The sequence below is a fragment of the Amphiura filiformis genome, chromosome 4 (genome assembly GCF_039555335.1).
Source record: "Amphiura filiformis chromosome 4, Afil_fr2py, whole genome shotgun sequence".
Taxonomy (NCBI): domain Eukaryota; kingdom Metazoa; phylum Echinodermata; class Ophiuroidea; order Amphilepidida; family Amphiuridae; genus Amphiura; species Amphiura filiformis.
Genome location: NC_092631.1, coordinates 80074013 through 80095728, shown reverse-complemented (window position 1 = coordinate 80095728; position 21716 = coordinate 80074013). Strand labels below are relative to the sequence as shown.

The 21716-nt window shown below is 35.8% G+C and overlaps 1 protein-coding gene across 1 annotated transcript; it reads left to right on the top strand.

Annotated features, from left to right (window-relative positions):
- The first annotated feature begins 1273 nt into the window (after positions 1–1273).
- Positions 1274–18916, top strand: LOC140151485 (development-specific protein LVN1.2-like). Its single transcript, XM_072173837.1, has 6 exons — positions 1274–1456; positions 2484–2653; positions 15967–16051; positions 16247–16441; positions 17646–17746; positions 18507–18916. Exons 1-6 carry the CDS (start codon positions 1348–1350, stop codon positions 18549–18551), a joined length of 705 nt encoding a protein of 234 aa, XP_072029938.1. The 5' UTR covers positions 1274–1347; the 3' UTR covers positions 18552–18916.
- The last annotated feature ends 2800 nt before the right edge of the window (positions 18917–21716 follow it).

The following is a 21716-nucleotide window of genomic DNA, read 5'->3' as shown; positions in this document are numbered from 1 at the left end:
CGAGAATCATCTGTTATCTTTATACTAAAATTAACTTCAATAGTAAACTCTTTGCTATCTCCTGAAGATAACTTTAATGGTGAACCCGTAACGGTTCAAGCTATTCTAGTCGCGTCAACCTTGCCATTCAAAATAAAAGTACCTTCACAATAGGCATGATAGGAAATGGCCCTATAGCAACCGGCAAATTGTACAAGGTAAATATCATACAAGCAACCTTGATAATTTCCTGATTAATTGTTTGATTTCTAAATATATCGAGGGTGAATGGTTTTAATTGAGAGTTTTGTTTTCTGTTTCTCAACCCTCAATAGGGTGTTCCAAACAGCTTACATGAAGTATAGTCTGTAACTGGGTCTATATCATAGTTATCCGGGTACAATAGTTAAGTTTCCATGATGTAATCGAGTATTTGAAGTGAACTTGAATTTTCAACATGATAAGATAACAATATCTTTAACTGAACTTCCACAACACAAGATCTGGGATTAAGATGTCAAAAATCGACTCGTTTAACATGATTAAGACATTGAAATTAAATGTTGTTTTGAGTCAATAGGCCCTGGCATAATATATGTTGTGATAATCATTTGAACCAGCTGACCCACACACACTTGGGCCCTGATGAGACCAGACTCAAGCAAATATGGCCTAAGCATGTTGGTCTTTATGGAGAGCCTCGCAAAGAAACAAAATAGAAGAAAAGGAAAAGAACGTGCAAAAGAAAAGCCACTCCCAACACATCAAATTAAAAAAATTGCTCTTCATATATCCCTTGGATCCGGGCCTTGGATCAAGAAATAAGAAATGAAAAATTCTCATTCGATGCCCGATACAAAGACTGTGTTTTAGGGCTGGTCCTGGGTTTGAGACACCCTTTATTAACTCTGAAAGATATTATTAATGTTGGGAAACAAAATTCTCGTGCTTTTGAGGTAATTCGCAGTCCGCGTCACATACTCTCGTATCTCAAAAGGCTGCGTGATTTTTATTTTCTTTGTTGTATTTCATATTGTTATTTGATATTGGAGCATGTTTCTCTCTTTCAAGAATGGACATGAGCTTGTAATATTGTACATTAAAATAAAATTAGTACATAAAGTTGATTTAACAGTGTAATGATCTCATCACAAAATAGATGATAACAATAAATAACCACAAAAGGCAGCCTTTCGTAATAGGACAGTATGTGAAACAGACGACCAATTGAATTTTGTATAAAGTTGTCAGGTGACAAACTATCCCGGAGAAACTATATAAGGCCATACATGCTCAGTCTCCATACGTGCAACCTCTTGTAGATTGTGTGATTGCTAGTCGCCAGTGTTCTCTCGTTACCCACAAACCATGCTTCACATACGTTTCATAGTTGTAGTCGTTATCACAGCGACGGCGATAACCCAGGCAGCAGAGCCAAAGAAATGTTGTTATCCTGATCAGTTTACAATTTTTCAAGGTAAGTTCGACGCGATTTTGACATCAAACTAAAAAAAGTAGGCTTTTGATTTTTATCATAATTATTTATGTTCGGTCATTTGCGCTGATTATAATATCGCTATTGTCTGGCCCGATACCCATGCTCGATCCGTATATAGCGAGACTAAGGATAGTCCCGAGACTCACACAAGGGGATATGATATGCCAAAAGTTTCTGCTAGTCCCGTTAGAGATATCAAATTCCCCCCAGTCTCCAAATGAAATGGTTATCAGATTTTCTTAATGTAATGATTAAAAATAACATATTTAATTTGGCAAAACAGAATTATATATTTCAGTGAACAGATTTATCAGGTTTGTAAAACATATCAATTAGCAATTTTCGCTTGACAAAACCAGTAAGTTTTTACCTAATATTTCGTCCTACACGTCGGAGGACTTCATCAGATGTGACCATCTGATCCACTTTCCCGGGAAACTGACTTCCGGTTGTGATTGGTCTTGTCTCCAGACTTTAAAAGTGGGTCATATACGTGACTTCGGAAATAAGTGCCTTCCTCTCCATTCATGGTTTTGTCCTCCTCTTTCTGATCTCCATCGCTTCTCGTACTTCTCTGGATCTTCTGACATGCTCTTTGCCAAGTATCTTGGAGTCCTCCCAGTTGACGGAGATTATTTGCCCTAGCGACATGATCAGATATGGCTGACTTTGTTTGTTCTTGTTCTGATGCCCTTCGTTGTGACCGAGTGAACTTTTCTCATTCGCTTTCTTAACCTCCGCTTGATGTTCCGCAAGCCTAATCCCGAACAAACGAGATCTCTGACCAACATAACTAAGGACGCAATTTTGGCCGATCTCATGAATGCAATTGCATGTCTTAAGCATGTCTCTCTTGTCCTTTGGGTGGACCAGTATCTTTTTGAGAGTTTGATGGGGCTTCATGCAGCGCATCTTTTAGCCCTTATTTACAAATATTGGCCAAATATTAAAATTTGACTTTTACAGTTGTAGAAGCTGTATTAAAATAATTACTTTTGTTTTACAGGTTCCACAATAGCCAGCTTTATTGAAGAGCAGAAAATCCCAGTGGCTTTCTACGAGGCACAATACAGTGCATTCGACTACACAAATAACCGATTCGGAGCATATGGTAATAGGACATTCTTTACAGGACAAGACGTCCAGAGTTATAAAGTAATAACTGACATGAAGAAGGTAAGGCGGCCTGTTCCTACGAAACTGAGGGAGCAACAAATTATAAGATATTTTTCATTTTGAGAATAGACTAGCTGAATATATTTTATAAGATCTGGAACTGGGGATCTGGATGTGTTCTACGTTCACTGATGTATATTTCCTCACTATCCCATGTTGCACTTCTTGTAAATAAGTACAGAAAATGGAAATGGAAGAAAACCTTTCCATATTCGCTTTTACACAGGTGAACGAAGTGTGTGATCGAATTTCACCAGGCGAGATTTTCCCAAATAAAAGTGATAGTAAAAAGCGTATCGTCATCCAATTTTCTGTGAATTTCTAGTAAACATGTCTGAACCTAAATCTGAAATAATTAAAGACAAAGTGATTTTGAAAGTTGTTTTGGCCAATGTTTCTGTGCCAAATTGAACAGGTTTGTGTACAAAATCTATTCGCATGCATGTCGCTCGGTATACATGTGAGACACTAGACTATGCCATAGTCGATTTTTTTATATACATTTATTTTCACTTTATTTTGCGTGATCTCTGCATTATTTTGTCTTATACTACAGTCAGATTAATCAATGTTTAACGTACATTGGGCTATTCCAGATAAATCATGCCCACCCCCCATAGAGGAACTCGGATTTCCAGGTTTTTTTTACATTATTATGGACTGGAATTCCAGTTTTTTTCCCTACTGTACACAGGATTTCCAGGTAATTTTAAGTCATTACACAATTTACCAACCGTGGGACCCATAGAGGATATCGGATGTCGAGGTTTTTTTACAAAATTATGGACAGGAATTCCAGTCTTTTCCCCTACTGAACCAGGATTTCCAGCTAATTTTAAGTCAACACACAATAAACAAATGTGGGACCCATAGAGGATATCGGAAATCCGGTTTTTTTTTACATAATTATGGACTGGAATTCCATTTTTTTCCCCTACTGTACAACATGCTTTTCAAGTAATATTAAGCAGATCTTAATTTCTAAGGGGCTCTACAAATCACACTCCTGTGATGCTGTTAAGGAGAGCTGTAGGAGCTCTGGAGCAATTGAGCTCCTTAAAAACGAGACCCATAGAGGAGTAAGAAATCCAGCCCCCCCCCCCCCCCCCCGACAGGACTTCCAGCTTTGACCTTTGACGTCATGAAATTCAGATTTTTACACAATACCTTTTTCAGTACTAATTAAAACATCAATTTTCTTAGAGTTCACTCCGAAATGGGGTTTTTTTTGTAGGTTAATGTGGTCACCCAACAAAATTTTTTTTGACATTTATTCTCTCAAAAACTGAATCTGATGTTACCAATATAGGATTCTTTTACTCATTTAATTTTCAAAACACTTTTATGTACTTTGGATTACTAGCAGCTGGCCAAGGCACGAAACGCTAAGGTGGTGGGTGCGGGAGGGGCACAGAAGGTTTTGAAATTGGCATGTACTTCATATGATGAATTTTACGAATTATATATTTCACCTTAAATTGTGAAATTTACCCTAAAATTAATTTACCTTAAATTAGGGCCTATTTGGGCCCTATGGTAGGCTACTTGAGGGCTGAGACGAATTCGTCTCAGCTTGGGGCCTACCAAAATTCTTTCGGTTCCATCCCGAGCCACTGGCTAAACATGTTTTAAAAAAAAGTCTATTATTATTTATAGCCCAGATTTCGTGCGTAAATCGATAGGCCTATGTTCATTCATTGTAGTCCCTATGCCAAGAAAAGTTTTAGAAAAGAGTTGTAGGGCTACTGGATTTTATCGTTTGGTTCAAAGGGGGTTGCTAAGCCCGCGATTCAATAGCAGCCCAATTGGTCGAAATTTGGAGATTTTCATTGCATTGTCAGTTTCCACATTTCCCTGAACATTCCATAAAGGGAGAAAGGGGTGACTTTTCAACATTGGTGCACGCGATCTTCAGTAGGTATAGTATCCCACTGAAACTAATAGCTAAGGAAATAATTAGGTGACTTTTTGATGATATGACCCGCGATTACTGGGGCTGATATTTTTTTTTGGCAAGCTGGGGGGGGGGGGCTATTCCAGATAAAACATGCACCCCTAGAGGGCAAATAAAATGTATTCCAAAACATACTTGAGGAAGAAACATTTTTCAATTGACTAACCAAAAAATCTGGAATTCCACAGAGGTATAGTGGGTTTTTAAAAATGCCCAATAAAAAGTTGGAATAGCAATAAAAGTCTGGAATTACACCAGTAAAAAGATGGAATTGTTATTGACAACCAAAAAAGTCTGGAATTCCATAGAGGGTATAGAGGGTTTCTAAAATTACACAAATAAAAATTAAATTAAATTAAAAAGTTGGAATTTTTCAGTTGACTACCAAAAAATCTGGAACTCCATAGAGGGTTTCTAAAATTACACAAATAAAAATAAAATAAAATAAAAGTTGGAATTTTATCAGTTGACCACCAAAAAAGTCGGAAATTCCATGTTATTTTCTAAGGTCTTTTCTGCTTCAAATTGCCATGACTGTTTCCCATTGTTCTGATAACTTATATTAAACCATATTCATTTAGGAAAACTGGTCACAATTTATTAAAATAATTTTGTCACATCAAGATTAATTTTATGTCGATGTTTATTTTACGGCCCCATTTTGCAATAGTTACTTAGGCCTAAAAATTGTTTGATTGGTGTAACCCGACCCACCTTAAAAATAGGCCTGACCCTAGACTTTTTTTTTTTTTTTTTTAAAAAATTGAAATTTAAAAACAAATTTTAAAAAGTTCCAATTTACGCAATTTACAGCTTTAAATGTATGTAATTTTTTTTTAATTGCCGACCGACCTAACCTATTTTTGTCATGTTACGCCAATCAAACAATTTTTTAGGCCTTGCATGAAGGGAACGAGGTAATCATGTTGCTTTCTCAATGCATAGCAATATTTTGTTAAACCGAGTTTTAGGTCCATGAACTGAACCACGCAAAGGGAAGCATACTCTGTCGGCAGCACACATTTCGAACATGAAAGGATTGGATTGTGAAACTCAGCTTCTTGCTTCAGTTTTTGCTAAAAATTAATTAGGGCAAAGTTCTATCTTTATGTCCTTAATTATTCTTTATTTAATCCTGTTCTTTCTTTCTTGAGGCCTAGATCTGTTTTTTCTACCTTTAAACTCGAATATTGTTGATTTGTTGTAGCCTATTGTCAATGGATGTACGTAAGAATTCAAACTTTCTTACTTTGGTTTGAGCGGAGACTAAAATACCTAAAGCCTCAAATGTCGTTTTTATATTAAATATACCTGTATTGGAATGAAATAAATATATTATATACAGGCTACATGATAAATACATGAAGCCACAGCAAGTAGAACGAGTCCGATCATGTCACGCCGATGGTGGTGCTTACCTTAGTACTACGCAGGTGCTCCTTTGTTAAAAGGGAATTCCCTGATTGGGGACTGTCAAAAAGTTTATTATATAAATTCTTTGGGGACTGTTACTTTTTAAAGATTTTTTTGGAGTGGGATCATGTCACGCCGATGGGGCTTACCTTGGTACTACGCAGGTGCTCCTTTGTTAAAAGGGAATTCCCTGTTTGGGGACTGTCAAAAAGCTTATTAAATTCTTTGGGGACTGTTACTTTTTAAAGTTTCAACGCCCGTATACATGCCACATATATGAAACCTCCAGTCTTGAATTACTAGTTCCAAATTGCTCCAAATGGCTTTGTTATTTTCCAAGTTTTTATAAAAGCAGTGTCATAGGCTTAGGAACTAGGGTCTGGGAGTCTCTGGAATACCTTTCAGCCCCCCCCCCCCCCAAATAATCCTAGGTGAAATTTAAAAATTGTGACAAAATAGAGTGAAAATGGGTGTTTGTGACCTATATTTTGCAAAATTTTCTGACTCCAAGGGGGGGGGGGGGGAGAAAACCCCACTCGGGCACCCCCAGAATGTCCCACAAAATATTTTTTAAATTGTCAGTCCCACCCCCATGTTAAAAATCTTCCAAAGCCAATGAGTGTTTGTCATAATTATACATCTAGTGATCCATATGAGCCCCACTGCAGTAGACATTAGGACTTTCTGTGAAATTTTGTTGCAAATTGGGACTGTCTTTTACGCATTTTAATGTATGACTTTTTTTGAATTTTTATTGACATACAAGCTGAGTCAAAAAGAAGTAAACTCATGTTTGAGGGGCTGTAACTCGAAATCTGTAAGGAATCTGCTAAAAATGAAAATACCACTGGAAAGAGCAAATTCTACACGTCTAAATAAAGAAAAGATTTGTTGCAATTGCTCACAGCAAACTAAAGTTATACTCATTTGAATACAACCAGTCATTTTTGTAGCTGCACACGGCTGATTGATTTTCATCCATTTCAATTTCGACGAATCATCAAAGTGCTAACAGGATTTATTGTTGAAAAGACAACTTTTGCTTTCAATTAATATTCAACAAGGTCCATGACGGTACTATATTTTGTAGGGATACCAATTCAAGTCTTTACGAACGATCCGGCAGAAGTTTGATTGGGGAATGTTGGGTAAAGGATTGAGCTGATCTTTGGTCTTGCTGTAACGCATGTCTAACTCTAGCAATGTTCACATGTGATCTAGCAGTTCGTGGTCTGCCTGAAGCTTCCGGCTGTCTGTTCCTTAACGTCCCATGCACATTGAGCTTGTTCACATTCTTATATACTGCTCCCTTACATGAAACCCGGTTAGCTGTAGGAAATTGGAGACGAAAAAGACGCTGAACTTCAGTGGGACTCTTAATTTCATGATACTTCGTCGACAGAAACGTGGGCTCCCGTGCGGTAAATTGTGGTGCCATGTTGTTATTTGGCCAGTTTTATTATAATGTAGTGCAATGAGGTAAAATTCATATCGAGAGCCCTTTAACATGTAGGAATTATTGATCGAAACTACTACGCCTGCCACAGAACTTTATTTGCATTTGAATATCGCGCCTTACCAATCAATATAATAGATAGGCCCCTACTTAAGGGGTTGTTTGGAATGACAGGTGAGTCAGGGGTCAAAAACAAAATTTTTACCTTTTTGACCTCAGCACATGTGTATGTATGATCTGCCATACAAAAATTAAAAAAACAATCCCTCAAAGTATCATTTTTTAATGTTTTTGTCATAATCACGCTTTTCTACAAATTTCATCTGTTTGTACTGGGGCGTGTCTGTTGCCAGGTAGGCCTACATGACAGCATAGACACACGTTACAACCTTGAATAATAATACAGAATTGTGACGTTATATTCTTCTTAACCTATCTTAGAACTGCCTATTATTTCAATTGTTATACTGTTCTGGTTGGTTTATTGCATATACTGTATAGAGTCATCTTCATTCAAATAAAATTCAGGTACCCGTAAGGTACCACGGAGCAATTCGCACGATAATACAATAAAACAGATGAAAGGTATGAATGGTTGTGGAATCGAATTGCAGACCTGTCCCTCTGTCACCTTAGAACTGCATCTCGTAGGCAATGGTAGGTAATAAACCAACCGGAACGGTATAACAATTGAAATAACAGCATGTCTTGGTCTCAATTCAAGATGTGCAATTTGGACACACCTACTCGTTGGCTGATTTATACTTCAACAGTTCCTCAAAGCGATATCAGAAAAGCCACTATCTCATTGTTCATTGGCCCGCAGTATGCGCTCGCCCCGGGGCACTCAACTTTAGAATTGATGGGTAGGCCTATATGTGCCTAGCGTCGCGAAGTAGGCGCATATCAGTACAAAACGTTGGGGTTTTTTTCTATAATAAAAAAAGGGTCATTATGTACAATCAAAATGAAAAAGGGGTCATTGGGTATAATATTTTGAAAACTGAAGGTGCCTGGTCATCGGGTATAGTCGGCTTCAAAAGAGGGGCATATATTGACAGGCACATACCGTCACCTCTAAAGTTGATGGCCCCGGGTGCTCGCATTATATTTTGTTCATGGCTCGGCTTTTAAAACTCCCACACATCACAATAAGGCTATTGAAAAGTGTATAGAATAGCTAATGATAGACCGGTACCTGCGATTAGTCGCGGACCCGAGCGACAATATAGTAAACACATCGAGTTTATAACACAAGTGACAGTAGTCGTGAATTATGGAGGGTTTCATTGATCTTCTACCAGCAAAATATGGAATAATACTAACACAAGACACCAATCGAGATGATGATACCAGCCATAATGGAAGGCTTGTATTTGACCTTCTTATGAATCCAATTTCGTGGCGAGAAGTTAAAAAGGTAATGTATATTTTCAAGAAATTTGGGTTCAAAAATTCCGTATCAGCTCGTATCATCAATTCCGTAAATATGGCGTATAGAGGCACAACTTGACAATAAACTGAACTATTTAAACGTAAAGGACGCACTGGATACACATAAATTTGTGTTTCCTTGCTGGCGGAATAGTTGCAAAACTCTTTTTGTCAAAAAGTTGGACAATTTATGAATTATGATTGGCAAAATAGCGAAAGGAAATAGACTTTTCCAACCATGTAAAACTACACTGGGTTGTTGACATGGTCGACATACATTAAGGCATACGCATGTTCCTAAAGTAGGAGGTAAGTACTATAATTAATTGTTTAAAGTGCTCAACATACCAGCAAAAAGTCATAGGGTCATCAGAGTACAGGGACTTTGTGAAATACTGGGTACCAAAAAAAGTGCGTGAGCCGATATGCAACATCAAATATAAAAGCCGATTTACATAATTTCCCATGACCTTACAGAAGTGATCGTGCTCAAATATAAAACTATAGAGTTTGGTCCTTGATATGCACCATCAATTGTGTACTTGTGATCAATATTGCTAGGCAAACAATCACAGCAAACATGCCAAAATCCTCCCATTTCTCCTCCATTTACACACATAAACCCATCCCTTAACTTGGGAAGTGAAACCGTGTGCAGCTATTTTTTTATTTAGACGAGTAGAATTTGCTCTTTCCAGTGGTATTTTCATTTTTAGCAGATTCCTTACAGATCTCGAGTTACAGCCCCTCAAACATGAGTTTACTTCTTTTTGACTCAGCCTGTAAGTATATATTTACCTTTTCATACATATGCATATTTGTGAAAGTGTCAAAGTTTTTTTTTTATGAAATGGCACTTTATAGGTCAATAACATATCAATTTATTTTTTTTCAAATCGAGGCACTGAAATCATCATGCTTTTAGAATTTGCCAAAAAACATGGCCGACATGGCACAAGATCAACAGTCCAGGTAATTTTTTTCACAACAAAATTTAAATGTTATTGGGTTAATATGCATCAAATAGTAAACTGAACTGAAAAGTTTTGTGGATTTTATTTCTGCAGTCAATGTGTGCAGAATTCTGAAATTTTAGGACAAAAACGCCAAAATCCATACAAGCTGAAACTTGATCAATAATTATATAAATATTATTTTGTGTATAATGTGTCAGGCTCCATAATATTTTTCACAAGTAACAGCATAAAAATATCCCGTAATTAATCTTAATTCAACAACCTTGTCAGCAAAAATCGCCATTTCCCCCAACCCATCATATTGTTGGGTTTCGTAATACACAAAATAACTGAATCACAAAAAAATGCATTTTTCAACTCAAGTATGAGTATCTCAGCCCACGTCACTTTTCAGAAATGTCAGCCAGGTAAAATGAAAAGATCATGAACGAATGTCAAAAACATAGTTTTTGGTCTAAATTGTGATTTATTTTGTTCTTGTATACATGTTTTGTTTTCCTTTTCTAAAACATAACTTGTTTTGAAATTGGGAAACAAATGGTAATGATGTGGATATTTATTTGTTTCATATACATCAGGGAGTGTTCATAAATACTTTGGTGGGGGTTTGGAAAAGTTGGAACCTCGGACGTCAACAATTTTTGACCCCCCCTAAAAAAGGGCGGATTTTTTTACCCCCCCCCCTTTTATGGTCTAAAATTTGTTTGATTCCCCCTTCATGTCTTAAAAAAGAAGCCAAAAATATACATCATTAATAACAGTGGCATAGATTTCTTTTTGACATATGGGTTGGTGAAAATTTCTTGAAGTCAAGTGAATCCAGCACCTTTTGCTGACAAAATAAGTTTATGGTACAAATGCGCACAAAGCGCGCAAAAAAATTTGCCATATTGAAGCTAAACTGGTAAAATATAGTACAAAACTGGAATTAATTTGCACGAAGCGCAAAAAAATTGGCACTTTTATTTTAAAATAACCAAATATGGGGTTAATTTTGGTTAGAAATCCATATACAGGCGTCAACATTGGGGGGATGATTGTATGGACCATTGCCCCTAACAAAATATTGGGGAGATTTATCCCCACCACTGGGATCTACCCTATGGTCATTAACTAGAGCTAAAAATTACCGTTTGGAGTTATTACTCATTGGAGTCATAGTCTTACACACAAATTGTAAAGTGCGCACATTTTGTTGATTTGTACATGTAGCTTGGAATTACAAAATTGAATATTTAACATTCAATTTTTGGAATGTACATGCCTTCTCGTACATTTTACCCCGGAATTTTACCCTCAAATATTTTGACCCCCTATTAAGAACTGATTTTTTTATTGATCCCCCCGATCCCCCTTTTTAGGACCAAATTATTTTTGACCCCCCCCAATATTTTCCAACCCCCCACCAAAGTATTTATGAACACTCCCTTACCAACCTAAAAATTCCGGACAGGTCTATATTTCGATTGAACATCTGCATTTTGTACCATTCAAAGAACAGTAGTTTTACTTTTAGCTAGTATACAGTTAATATTGATGAGAATTTTAATATGATATTGGATTCATAGTCCCTTTTTAAATGCTATCAAAGAGACGGATTCGTCTGACATTTGGTTTGTAATGTGGCATTGTACAGATACAAAACATGTAAAAAAAACCAAAATCAATGTCCGGATTTTTCATTTAATATAAATTAATTTTAATATGCACTTCTTGATTTTTGCTTTTGGATTTTTAAATGTATATTAAATTTTAGAGTCCCTCTTTCAAATGTTATATAGTTATGTGTAATCTTTGTATTTCATCGCTATATGAATTTGCTGATACTTGGTCAAAATGTACATTAAAATGATCAGGAAAAAACTATTATTGTCAAAATTTCAGGTTTTTGTGTCATGTTATTTATTAATCTAAAAGTATTTTAGGCGACGAAGAAACCATGCCATATTGTACGGGCGGATGAAAGTTCAAGTAGGGTCGGGTGGTTTGTTTTGTGTGCTTTTTTTTTTTAGGGGGAGGCTAAAATTACCCTAAAATATCATCCAAATCTGAAGCCACATCCCCCCACTTTTTTCAAAACTGGAAACCTCTGGCTACATATTAAATGAAAAAAAAACAAAAATTGCTGAATAATTCGTTTTTAGCAAAAATATCGTCAAATTTGACAAATTACAACACTGATCTTTATTTATGGAGCATTGTAATGTATCATGCATCAACTGACATTTTGGGAATAAGCTTTTTACGTGGATATCCACTGAAAAATGTCATAAAAAGAGGATGCTAGAAGCACGAAATAAATAAATGTTTTAAAACAATTCTCAAAAACACAAATTCAGGTCACGAGCTGTCACTGTTGGGCCCGTATAGAAGGGTTTTTTCGTAGCCTTTAATACTATTATTATTATTTTTTATTTTTTTGTAACATTTTATAAAACCTAACTAAATAACAAAAACTGATCATGCTAAACTTAAAATATGTATCCATCATTGAAAACCAATCAACTCCGGAAATCAAGCCTGTTATTAAAACCCCAAGCCACGATAGGTAGATTTGTATTTTTTTAATATAAATTAATTTTAATATGCACTTCTTGATTTTTGCTTTTGGATTTTTAAATGTATATTAAATTTTAGAGTCCCTCTTTCAAATGTTATATAGTTATGTGTAATCTTTGTATTTCATCGCTATATGAATTTGCTGATACTTGGTCAAAATGTACATTAAAATGATCAGGAAAAAACTATTATTGTCAAAATTTCAGTTTTTTGTGTCATGTTATTTATTAATCTAAAAGTATTTTAGGCGACGAAGAAACCATGCCATATTGTACGGGCGGATGAAAGTTCAAGTAGGGTCGGGTGGTTTGTTTTGTGTGCTTTTTTTTTTAGGGGAGGCTAAAATTACCCTAAAATATCATCCAAATCTGAAGCCACATCCCCCCACTTTTTTCAAAACTGGAAACCTCTGGCTACATATTAAATGTTTATGTACCAAAAATTGCTGAATAATTCGTTTTTAGCAAAAATATCGTCAAATTTGACAAATTACAACATTGATCTTTATTTATGGAGCATTGTAATGTATCATGCATCAACTGACATTTTGGGAATAAGCTTTTTACGTGGATATCCACTGAAAAATGTCATAAAAAGAGGATGCTAGAATCACGAAATAAATAAATGTTTTAAAACAATTCTCAAAAACACAAATTCAGGTCACGAGCTGTCACTGTTGGGCCCGTATAGAAGGGTTTTTTCGTAGCCTTTAATACTATTATTATTATTTATTTTTTATTTTTTTGTAACATTTTATAAAACCTAACTAAATAACAAAAACTGATCATGCTAAACTTAAAATATGTATCCATCATTGAAAACCAATCAACTTCGGAAATCAAGCCTGTTATTAAAACCCCAAGCCACGATAGGTAGATTTGTATTTTTTTAATACACAGAATTAAGAAAGTTCTCTCAGCTCCGGGTCTCAGCTATCCTAAAATATTCTAAAAGCGCACCAGTAAATTTTAAAACAGATGATAGGAAACATAAACAGGAGGCAAGGTTTATGACCAAGAAATACAATATTGATTTTCCCTTTGTGTGTGTGTGCCATGTACCATGAACAATTACGTAATAGTATTGACTTTTGTTGAACTTGTTAAATGTAGGCCCTAAAAGGTCAGTGAACCCCAATAGGTCTTGCAACTCATCACTCCTACCAGAGATCTTCTCTCTGCTCATAACAAGTGAACTTGTTTTCATTTACAAAAAGGGGGGAGGGATTTCAGACTTTTCTCAAAATTGGGAATATTGGCTCAATTTTTATAGGCTAATAAAAACTTGGAACATTTTTTGATACCAAATAAGCTAAATTTTAATCCAAAATTGCTTTAAAATCCAGGAAATTCATATATTTTGGTGGCTGTTTCGTTAATTTGTTTTATTTTTGGGTCACTTTATAGACGATCGGATACACATTCATACGCAAACTGAAATCAGGACTGTTTTTAACAGTTTTTTAGCTATACCCTATTGGAATTACAGGTTCCTCCCCCATTTTATAATGCTTTCAATGTTTTTCTTGGTCATCTTAAACACAATTCCTCTATGGCTAATTGGAATTTCAATTATTTTTTTGCATTTTGCAACACTTTTATAAGTTTTTGGTAGAAATCCGGAATTCCAGTATTTTTTGCTCCTTACTCCTGGATTTCCAGAAATTTTTGGGGTGGCTAATGGAAATCCAGTTTTTTTTTTTCGATCAAAATCTTATTCCTCAACCCCCTTGAACACAATATTGTTAACTGGATTTCCAGACTTTTTTGCTCCTCATTGCTGGAATTCCAGAATTTTTTTTGGGATGGCTAATGGAAATCCAGTTTTTTTCCTGATCAAAATCTTTTTCCTCAACCACCTTGAACACAGTTGCTATCTGGATTTCCAGACTTTTTTTGCTCTTAGTGTGAGGATTTCCAGATTTTTAGAGCATCAAGTTTCCATATCCTCTATGGGGGGTGTGCATACTTTATCTGGAATAGCCCATTGTTATTTTCAATTCATTCAATCTGGATCAATATATATCACTCCCGGATACCACTGTCTGCTTGAGGGGTGGTGCAATAATTATGTGTACCCCGGGGTGGTGAATTATAGGGAGGGGGTAAAGATTTGTTGGCAGGTCAAAAAAAAAAAAAAAAAAAGGGCGAGGGAAAGCATTTTTGGGCACCGTATCTATATTACGCCCTAGGTGTAGGAAAACTTTAGAAACATGTTCAAATTATGCAGAATTTCTTGCTCGCTGCGCTCACATTATAATTATGATAAGACAATTCAAGGTTTTAAATTCTGGTTCCCTAAAATCTTACATTTGTAAAGAGGGGAAGGGCAAAGATTTTTTGGCATGTAATAAAAACAAAGGGCAAAGTTTTTTGGTACGTCAAAAGGGGGGGGGGGTGGCAAAGATTAGTATTAAAAATAACGGTATACGTATACAGTGCCCTCTCTCAATAGTTCTTTAAAAAAAAATTTTTACGTAGGACAGTGACGCCACTTGCACACCTGCATTGTTATTACCCAGTGTCTATGGGGTCCTCACAGATTTGTGGTCAAAGGTCATTAAGGGGTCATTTCCGGTATAAAACGAAAACCTTCAAAAAATTTTATTTGCTAAGAAAAACATGGGCCAGTAACGGTATGTTCATAAATGAATTGTAGTTATCCAATGTATATGTGGTATTTTTTTAATTGGGGTCAAAGGTCATTAAGGGGTCACTTCCGGAATAAAACGAAACACCTTTAAAATACTTCTTCTCCCACAAATTACATAGGAGACTAAGGCCACTTGCACACATGCATTGTTGTTACCCAGTGTCTATGGGGTCCTCACAGATTTGGGGTCAAAGGTCATTAAGGGGTCATTTCCGGTATAAAACGAAAAACCTTCAAAAAAATTTTTATTTGCTAAGAAAAACATGGGCCAGTAACGGTATGTTCATTAATGAATTGTGGTTATCCAATGTATATGTGGTATTTTTTTAATTGGGGTCAAATGTCATTAAGGGGTCACTTCCGGAATAAAACGAAATACCTTTAAAATGCTTCTTCTCCCACAAATTACACAGGAGACTGATGTCACTTGCACACATGCATTGTTAATACCCAGTGCCTGTGGGGTCCTCACAGATTTTGGGTCAAAGGTCATTAAGGGGTCACTTCCGGTATAAAATGAAATACCTTCAAACATTTTTATTAACCAAGAAAAAACATAGCATTGTAACGGTATGTTTATACATGAATTGTTATTACCCAGTGTATGCGTGGTAATTTTTTATTTGGGGTCAAAGGTTATTAAGGGGTCACTTCCGGTCTAAAACAAAATTCCTGCAAAATGCCTCTTCGGGCACAAATAACATATACCAGAGTGATGCCACGTGCACACATGCATTGACATTCGCCAATGTCAATGGGGTATTCAGAGATTTTGGGGTCAAAGGTCATGAAGGGTCACACAACGGCTGTGTTCGTGGTCTTAGACCACAGTTATGTACATGTCTAGTTTTTTTTATTCCTGATACAGAAACTGTCATGGGAAATTGATCCTATCAAGAAACAATGTGTACAAAAACCAGCGACTGACTTCTTGAATTCCAGATGCATACCAGGTAAACAAGAAATTTTGGTATTTGATGGCAAGTGCTCAATGTTTGTGACCAATACTAAAAATGGTAAAGACGCTAGGCGTAGGCCTACTATATAAGTCTTGGACACTTCTCCCACTAGACTAGTCCTCAAATATTGTGTCTAATGAAATGATGCACAATAATTTTAACAAAATATATTTCTATTTTTCAAAACAGAGAATGCAACTTACGTTGGCAAAAATTACCTTGGCAATAAGGGCGTGTATTTTGACATATGGGTGTTTAACCAGGCTATTAACCAGACCGATTGGCAGGTCACTGGCACAGCCAGCATGTCTGTAGACACTGATAATGGCTGTGTTCCTATTGGTGGAAGTTTCTCTGGGAAGGTTACAGCTGGAGGGGTCACAGGTAGGTGTTAATCTTATAATGGAATAGTCCAGTTGTAATACATACACCCCTATGCAAGACATGGCCTTACCCAAGTTCACACAGGGGGTGTAGATTTCAAATGGATCGAGTCAGGAGTCACCCATTCGGGTAACCCTATTTGAAATTCACGCTCCCATGATCTTAATCTTTCACACAGGGGGTGTAGATTTCAAATGTATCGAGTCAGGAGTCACCCATTCGGGTAACCCTATTTGAAATTCACGCTCCCATGATCTTAATCTTTCACACAGGGGGTGTAGATTTCAAATGGATCGAGTCAGGAGTCACCCATTCGGGTAACCCTATTTGAAATTCACGCTCCCATGATCTTAATCTTTCACACAGGGGGTGTAGATTTCAAATGGAGTCACATTCATCAGATTACCCTATTTGTAAATCACACTCCCTGTGTGGAGATTAAGGTCATGTCTTACATAGGAGTGTATGGAATAGCCCCGTGTTGTACTTCTTGTAGCTAGTTCTGTTGTTCAATACTAAACTTCAAAGTAATTACAAAGTAAGTGTCTTTCACTTCTTTCACTACCATGACTACAATTTTTCAAATATCAGATCATTTTTCAATTTGGACCCTTGAAGCCCAAGTCCCCAGAACATCATAACATATTGCGTAGGATAAAGTCCTATTAAAAATCCCTTTTGGGGAAAGAGGCCTAATTTGCAAAAAATTAAAAATGGCCACTTATCCAGTAGTGGGTACAATTACAAAGTTGGTCAAATCTGGTTAAAAGCTAAACCAACGTATTCCCCTCGTCATAAGGATTCGAAAAATATTGTTTAACCTGCCTCCAGTCTCAGTCTATACAGTTCTCGAGTAAATACTAAAAGGGTCAAAGGATACATTTTGGGCTCCAAGATTCCAAATAATACCGAACTTAACTGAATTTAAAATGCTCTGATATTTGAAAATGCACTGATTTTAATCAAAATGGTCTCAAATCTCTCGCCGAGGTAAAAACGTTTATTTTATTTTTAAAGTTGCGAAGCGCTCTCCAATTTGGATTCGAAAATATTTTACAACAAATGTCTACGCTTGCCAGGTTAAATATAAATGAAAATTTCACTGCAGAGAAACTCTAAATTATTAATATGACACGGGTAGTCAATATCGTCGGGCATGTCAAATAATATCAATTTCCATATCATATTTTCTTTTCCATAACAGAAGACGTAGTTTCAACGAGTGGGAATATGAATTTTGAACTAGGTATTGGTGATCCTGATAAATACTTCAAGTTACCTGACTACTGCCAACAGGCTACCAAGGTTCGTTTGATTATAACATACAATAGTAACAATATAATTAAGGGGTGGGTCAAATGAGGGCACATGTTAGTTAGAAATAAATATTTCAAGATGGCTTAAGGCGGGCTCTGGTATAAACGTTTGGATATTATTTTTGTGGGTCATGAGAGCACATCAGACATATCGAATTGCATTCTGAATACGAAGAATGTCCTGATATCAAATAATTTTGATTTTTTTAATTCTCACGATATGATACAAGTTATTAAAATTTGATATTTGATATCAAGAGGACATTCTTCGTATTCAGAATTCAATTCGATATGTCTGATGTGCTCTCATGTCCCACAAAAATACTGTCCAAACGTTCATACCCCACCCAAGAGCATGAAGTTGATCTATTTTAACTTGATGGTTTGGCACATACATAATTTAACAAGAAAACCACTGAGTTCCAGCAACATGTTTGTTTTGACAAAACAGCCCAGTTTGTGAAAATGATTAAACCCGATTCCCGAGTCTTCGAGTATTTCTACTCTAAAGACCTGGGGCCGGAGCACTGATGAAGACGTCAGCATCGCTGGATCCGGATACAGATGTTTTTGCTGACTTGGAACTTTTGCTCTGTTCAAGGATTATGTCCGACACAGCATTATATTTCAAGCCGTTTGGCCTTATTTTGCGGCATGTCTCCGAATCAGTGGAAGAAACTCTACTTGTATCCTTACTATTAATATGAAAATACTACAATTATGTTTCTGATATTGTGTTTTCTTTACAGGAACCATCCAAATTACTAGGATTACTACAGAAGACCAAACTGTAGCAAGCTGATTAAAGCTTTGGATGTTATATGCGTGGGCACTTAAGGGAATCCTTGTCAAGTGTTGATGTTGTTTTTGAAAGGCAAATTTTGATGCATTATTATTGTGATTAGGCTGATTTCATACTTTCCTGCCGCTTGCCGCTTTGTCGCTCTGAAGATGTTTTTACTTTACTGCGCAGTCGCACCAGCAACGCATATTGCTTTCACTGCTAAGGAAATAAAAAAAAGTCAACTGTTTTAATACAGTAAACTGTTATTCGGGGTGGGGGACTCTGTCGTACTCTTTATAACTTTCAATCATAAGCAAATTTCATAATTAATAATTATGCAATAATATGCAAATATCAAAATTTGTATGAGGTACTATACCTTTTTAATAATGTATACTGATAAGATAAAATATCATATTACTATGAATTGCAATTAACTGATTTGGTCTGTTATTGTTTCTGGATGTCGCTTTGTTATCTTCTTCATCATTTTCAACTTCTTCATGTAAACTATCTTCATCTAGACTTTGCTCTCCTTGCTCTCATTTTCTTTCTGATATTTCTCAATGACGTCGTTAATTTCTACCGAATATAACTTTGATAGCAAACCCTTGCTATCTATTGAAGATAATGTCGCTAGTGAACATGGTGAAATCTACTGTGTTACGAGTCGTGTACTAATGACGCAAGGCCAAAAACACCTTTATCCCAAATTCACTTTAGAATGCACAACAAAACACACTGATTAATTAAGTTAACAATATCTAAGTCTTTATTTGAAAGTAAAATATATCATACATATACACTCATCTAGCAAAGTTACTTATCCGGCAGCCTTCATCTTGTAGTTGATTGAAAGGTTTTTGTTCTCAATGTTCTTGATGCATATCCTGGTTCACTTGTCCTGCGAAGATCCACTGAAGAAGGCAGTTATAATCATATGCGTAAAATCCTTTGCGTATAAAATCCTCGCTCAGAAATGGCGCTGCTTTCTCCACACTTAACTCCACGCGCAATTCGCCAAACACTTAACTCCTTGTGCCGTTCTCTATCTCCAAAACGGTGCTATTTTCACCTTTCACACAATTTTCAAGAAACATGACTGCGTTGCCGTTGTTCCCCTGTTTCCACTTATCTTGACAGATGTGTTGTTTCATGAACCAGACTTCAGCAAACCGACAGAAGAATATTCCTTTCTTGGAAGAAGTACGCTCTATGCTCTTTGACGTATTCTAGATCTTCTCCGACACTACTGGCAGGTAGTAGTACATTGACTACATAAAATATTTCTGGTTCGCAATTTCCTTTCTTTGAAGGAATTGGACCGTAAGCACATTAGCTAGTCCAGTACAACATTATAAACTGTAATGATTTGTGTTTACACATGCTTATATACCAAGCACAGGAAAATCCAAATATTTTAATAGCCAATTGCTATTTTACAACACACGATGTAATCTTGGAAAATCCCAAGAACCATTATAAACATTAACCTTTCACATTACATCACTTCCTGTGGGGTTTCCCCAGTTATGATGTCATTTTCATTTTACAATCTCAGGGGAATTCCCAACTATCTAAAATTAGAAATGATTCAATTTGTTGTTGCTCAATTTGATGCAAGCAAGAAAGGGGAATCCCTAAAATGTCTCATGAAATAGAGTTTAATTGTAAACAAAGATAAATATTCAAATTAAATTACTCAGAGCATATCACAACTGAAGATATCATTAATAGGAATGAAACCCTATCTACTGAATATAACTTTAATCTATACCGTGTGTCATAAGTCTGTTCCTCCCCCCATAAGAAAACCACTTTAACATGCTTTAAATTAAACTTACACAATTAATTTGATATTAATTTGTTACTGGTTATTGTTTTAGATTAATTAAAATGTCACTTAGCAATTTATTTGAAGTTGTTGTCTCTTTATGGTCGATAACCTCTGAAGGTATGCAAACCTCGGTTATGTTGTTTTTCCATTGAAATTCGAGGTTTGCAGACCTTTGAATCTGTCAAAACATACAAAATTAGCTCTAAAAATCTAGAACAACGGCCGACATATTTTTTTCTTTGCAATGCGCCTTTGGATTCATTGCAGCTACTAGCCCAAAGGCAAATAAACAGAGGGGGTACTTCCATATTGATGCTACGCTCCATGGGAAGTCGGAATATGGGCGGAACGGACTTTCGACACACGGTATACTATCGATCTATCTATTAAGGAGAACCTTGTCTTATCTACTGAAGATAACTTTAACGCTGAACCCTTGTTATCTGCTGAAAATAACTTGAAAAGTAAATCCATATATCTACTGACGATTACTTAAAAAATGAACTGCCGTATAATATTTTTTGAAGATTAAAAGTTTTGAAGAGTTGAAGATTTTAACGTTAAAAGTGAACTTAATTAGGGAACCCTCTGCTATCTACTGAAGATAACATTGGCAATAAAACTCTGCTATTTTTATACTGAAGATAACTTCAAAAATAATCAAGTGCTTTGTGCACAAATGTCATGAATGTGGCAAGCACACTTTCAAATCAGTTACTAAATCAGTCACTTCAATTTCAGTTTTAAAAGTTGTATTCTGAGGTTTTGATTTATTTAAAGGGTATAAAACGTTTTAATAACATTTAGAAAACATTTTTGAAAACTTGATTTAGAACAGTTTATAACAGAAAGTATTGACAGAATATATTTGCGATAATGTTTGTAAAGAAATAGTTTGCAATAACATTTTGACATTTCAATAATATAGCTGTGTTGTTTTTTAATATAAAACGTTTTAAAAATGTTCATGACCTTAAAATAACCCAACATTAAAAGTTAATAAAACATTTTGCCCCATACCAAAATGCATGTGTTAATAACACATAGGCCTATATGATGTTTTAAAATCATTTTTGGGTTTACTTGGTTGTAATGTTTAAAGCCAAGGACATCGGACATTTCCGAAGGAAGTTATGTTGAATTTATCAAATCTGATCATAGCAATCATGTTTCATCGGACATACAGGGTGTCCCAGAAAAAATTATCGAGCGAATAAAATTGAACCTAAGTCGCGAAATAGACATCAGAATAAAGAAATCAAAATGTAGCGCATAAGTTATTTTGTGCATCACATAAGAAAATTTTATTTGATTCGGTTGACTGGTTTTGTAGAAATT

Coding starts and splice junctions, on each gene's coding strand:
- LOC140151485 (XM_072173837.1), top strand. CDS start 1,348: ATGCTTCACATACGTTTCATAGTTGTAGTCGTTATCACAGCGACGGCG. Junction 16,052..16,246: donor GAATTCCAGATGCATACCAG/GTAAACAAGAAA, acceptor TTTTCAAAACAG/AGAATGCAACTTACGTTGGC. Junction 17,747..18,506: donor ACTGCCAACAGGCTACCAAG/GTTCGTTTGATT, acceptor TTTTCTTTACAG/GAACCATCCAAATTACTAGG.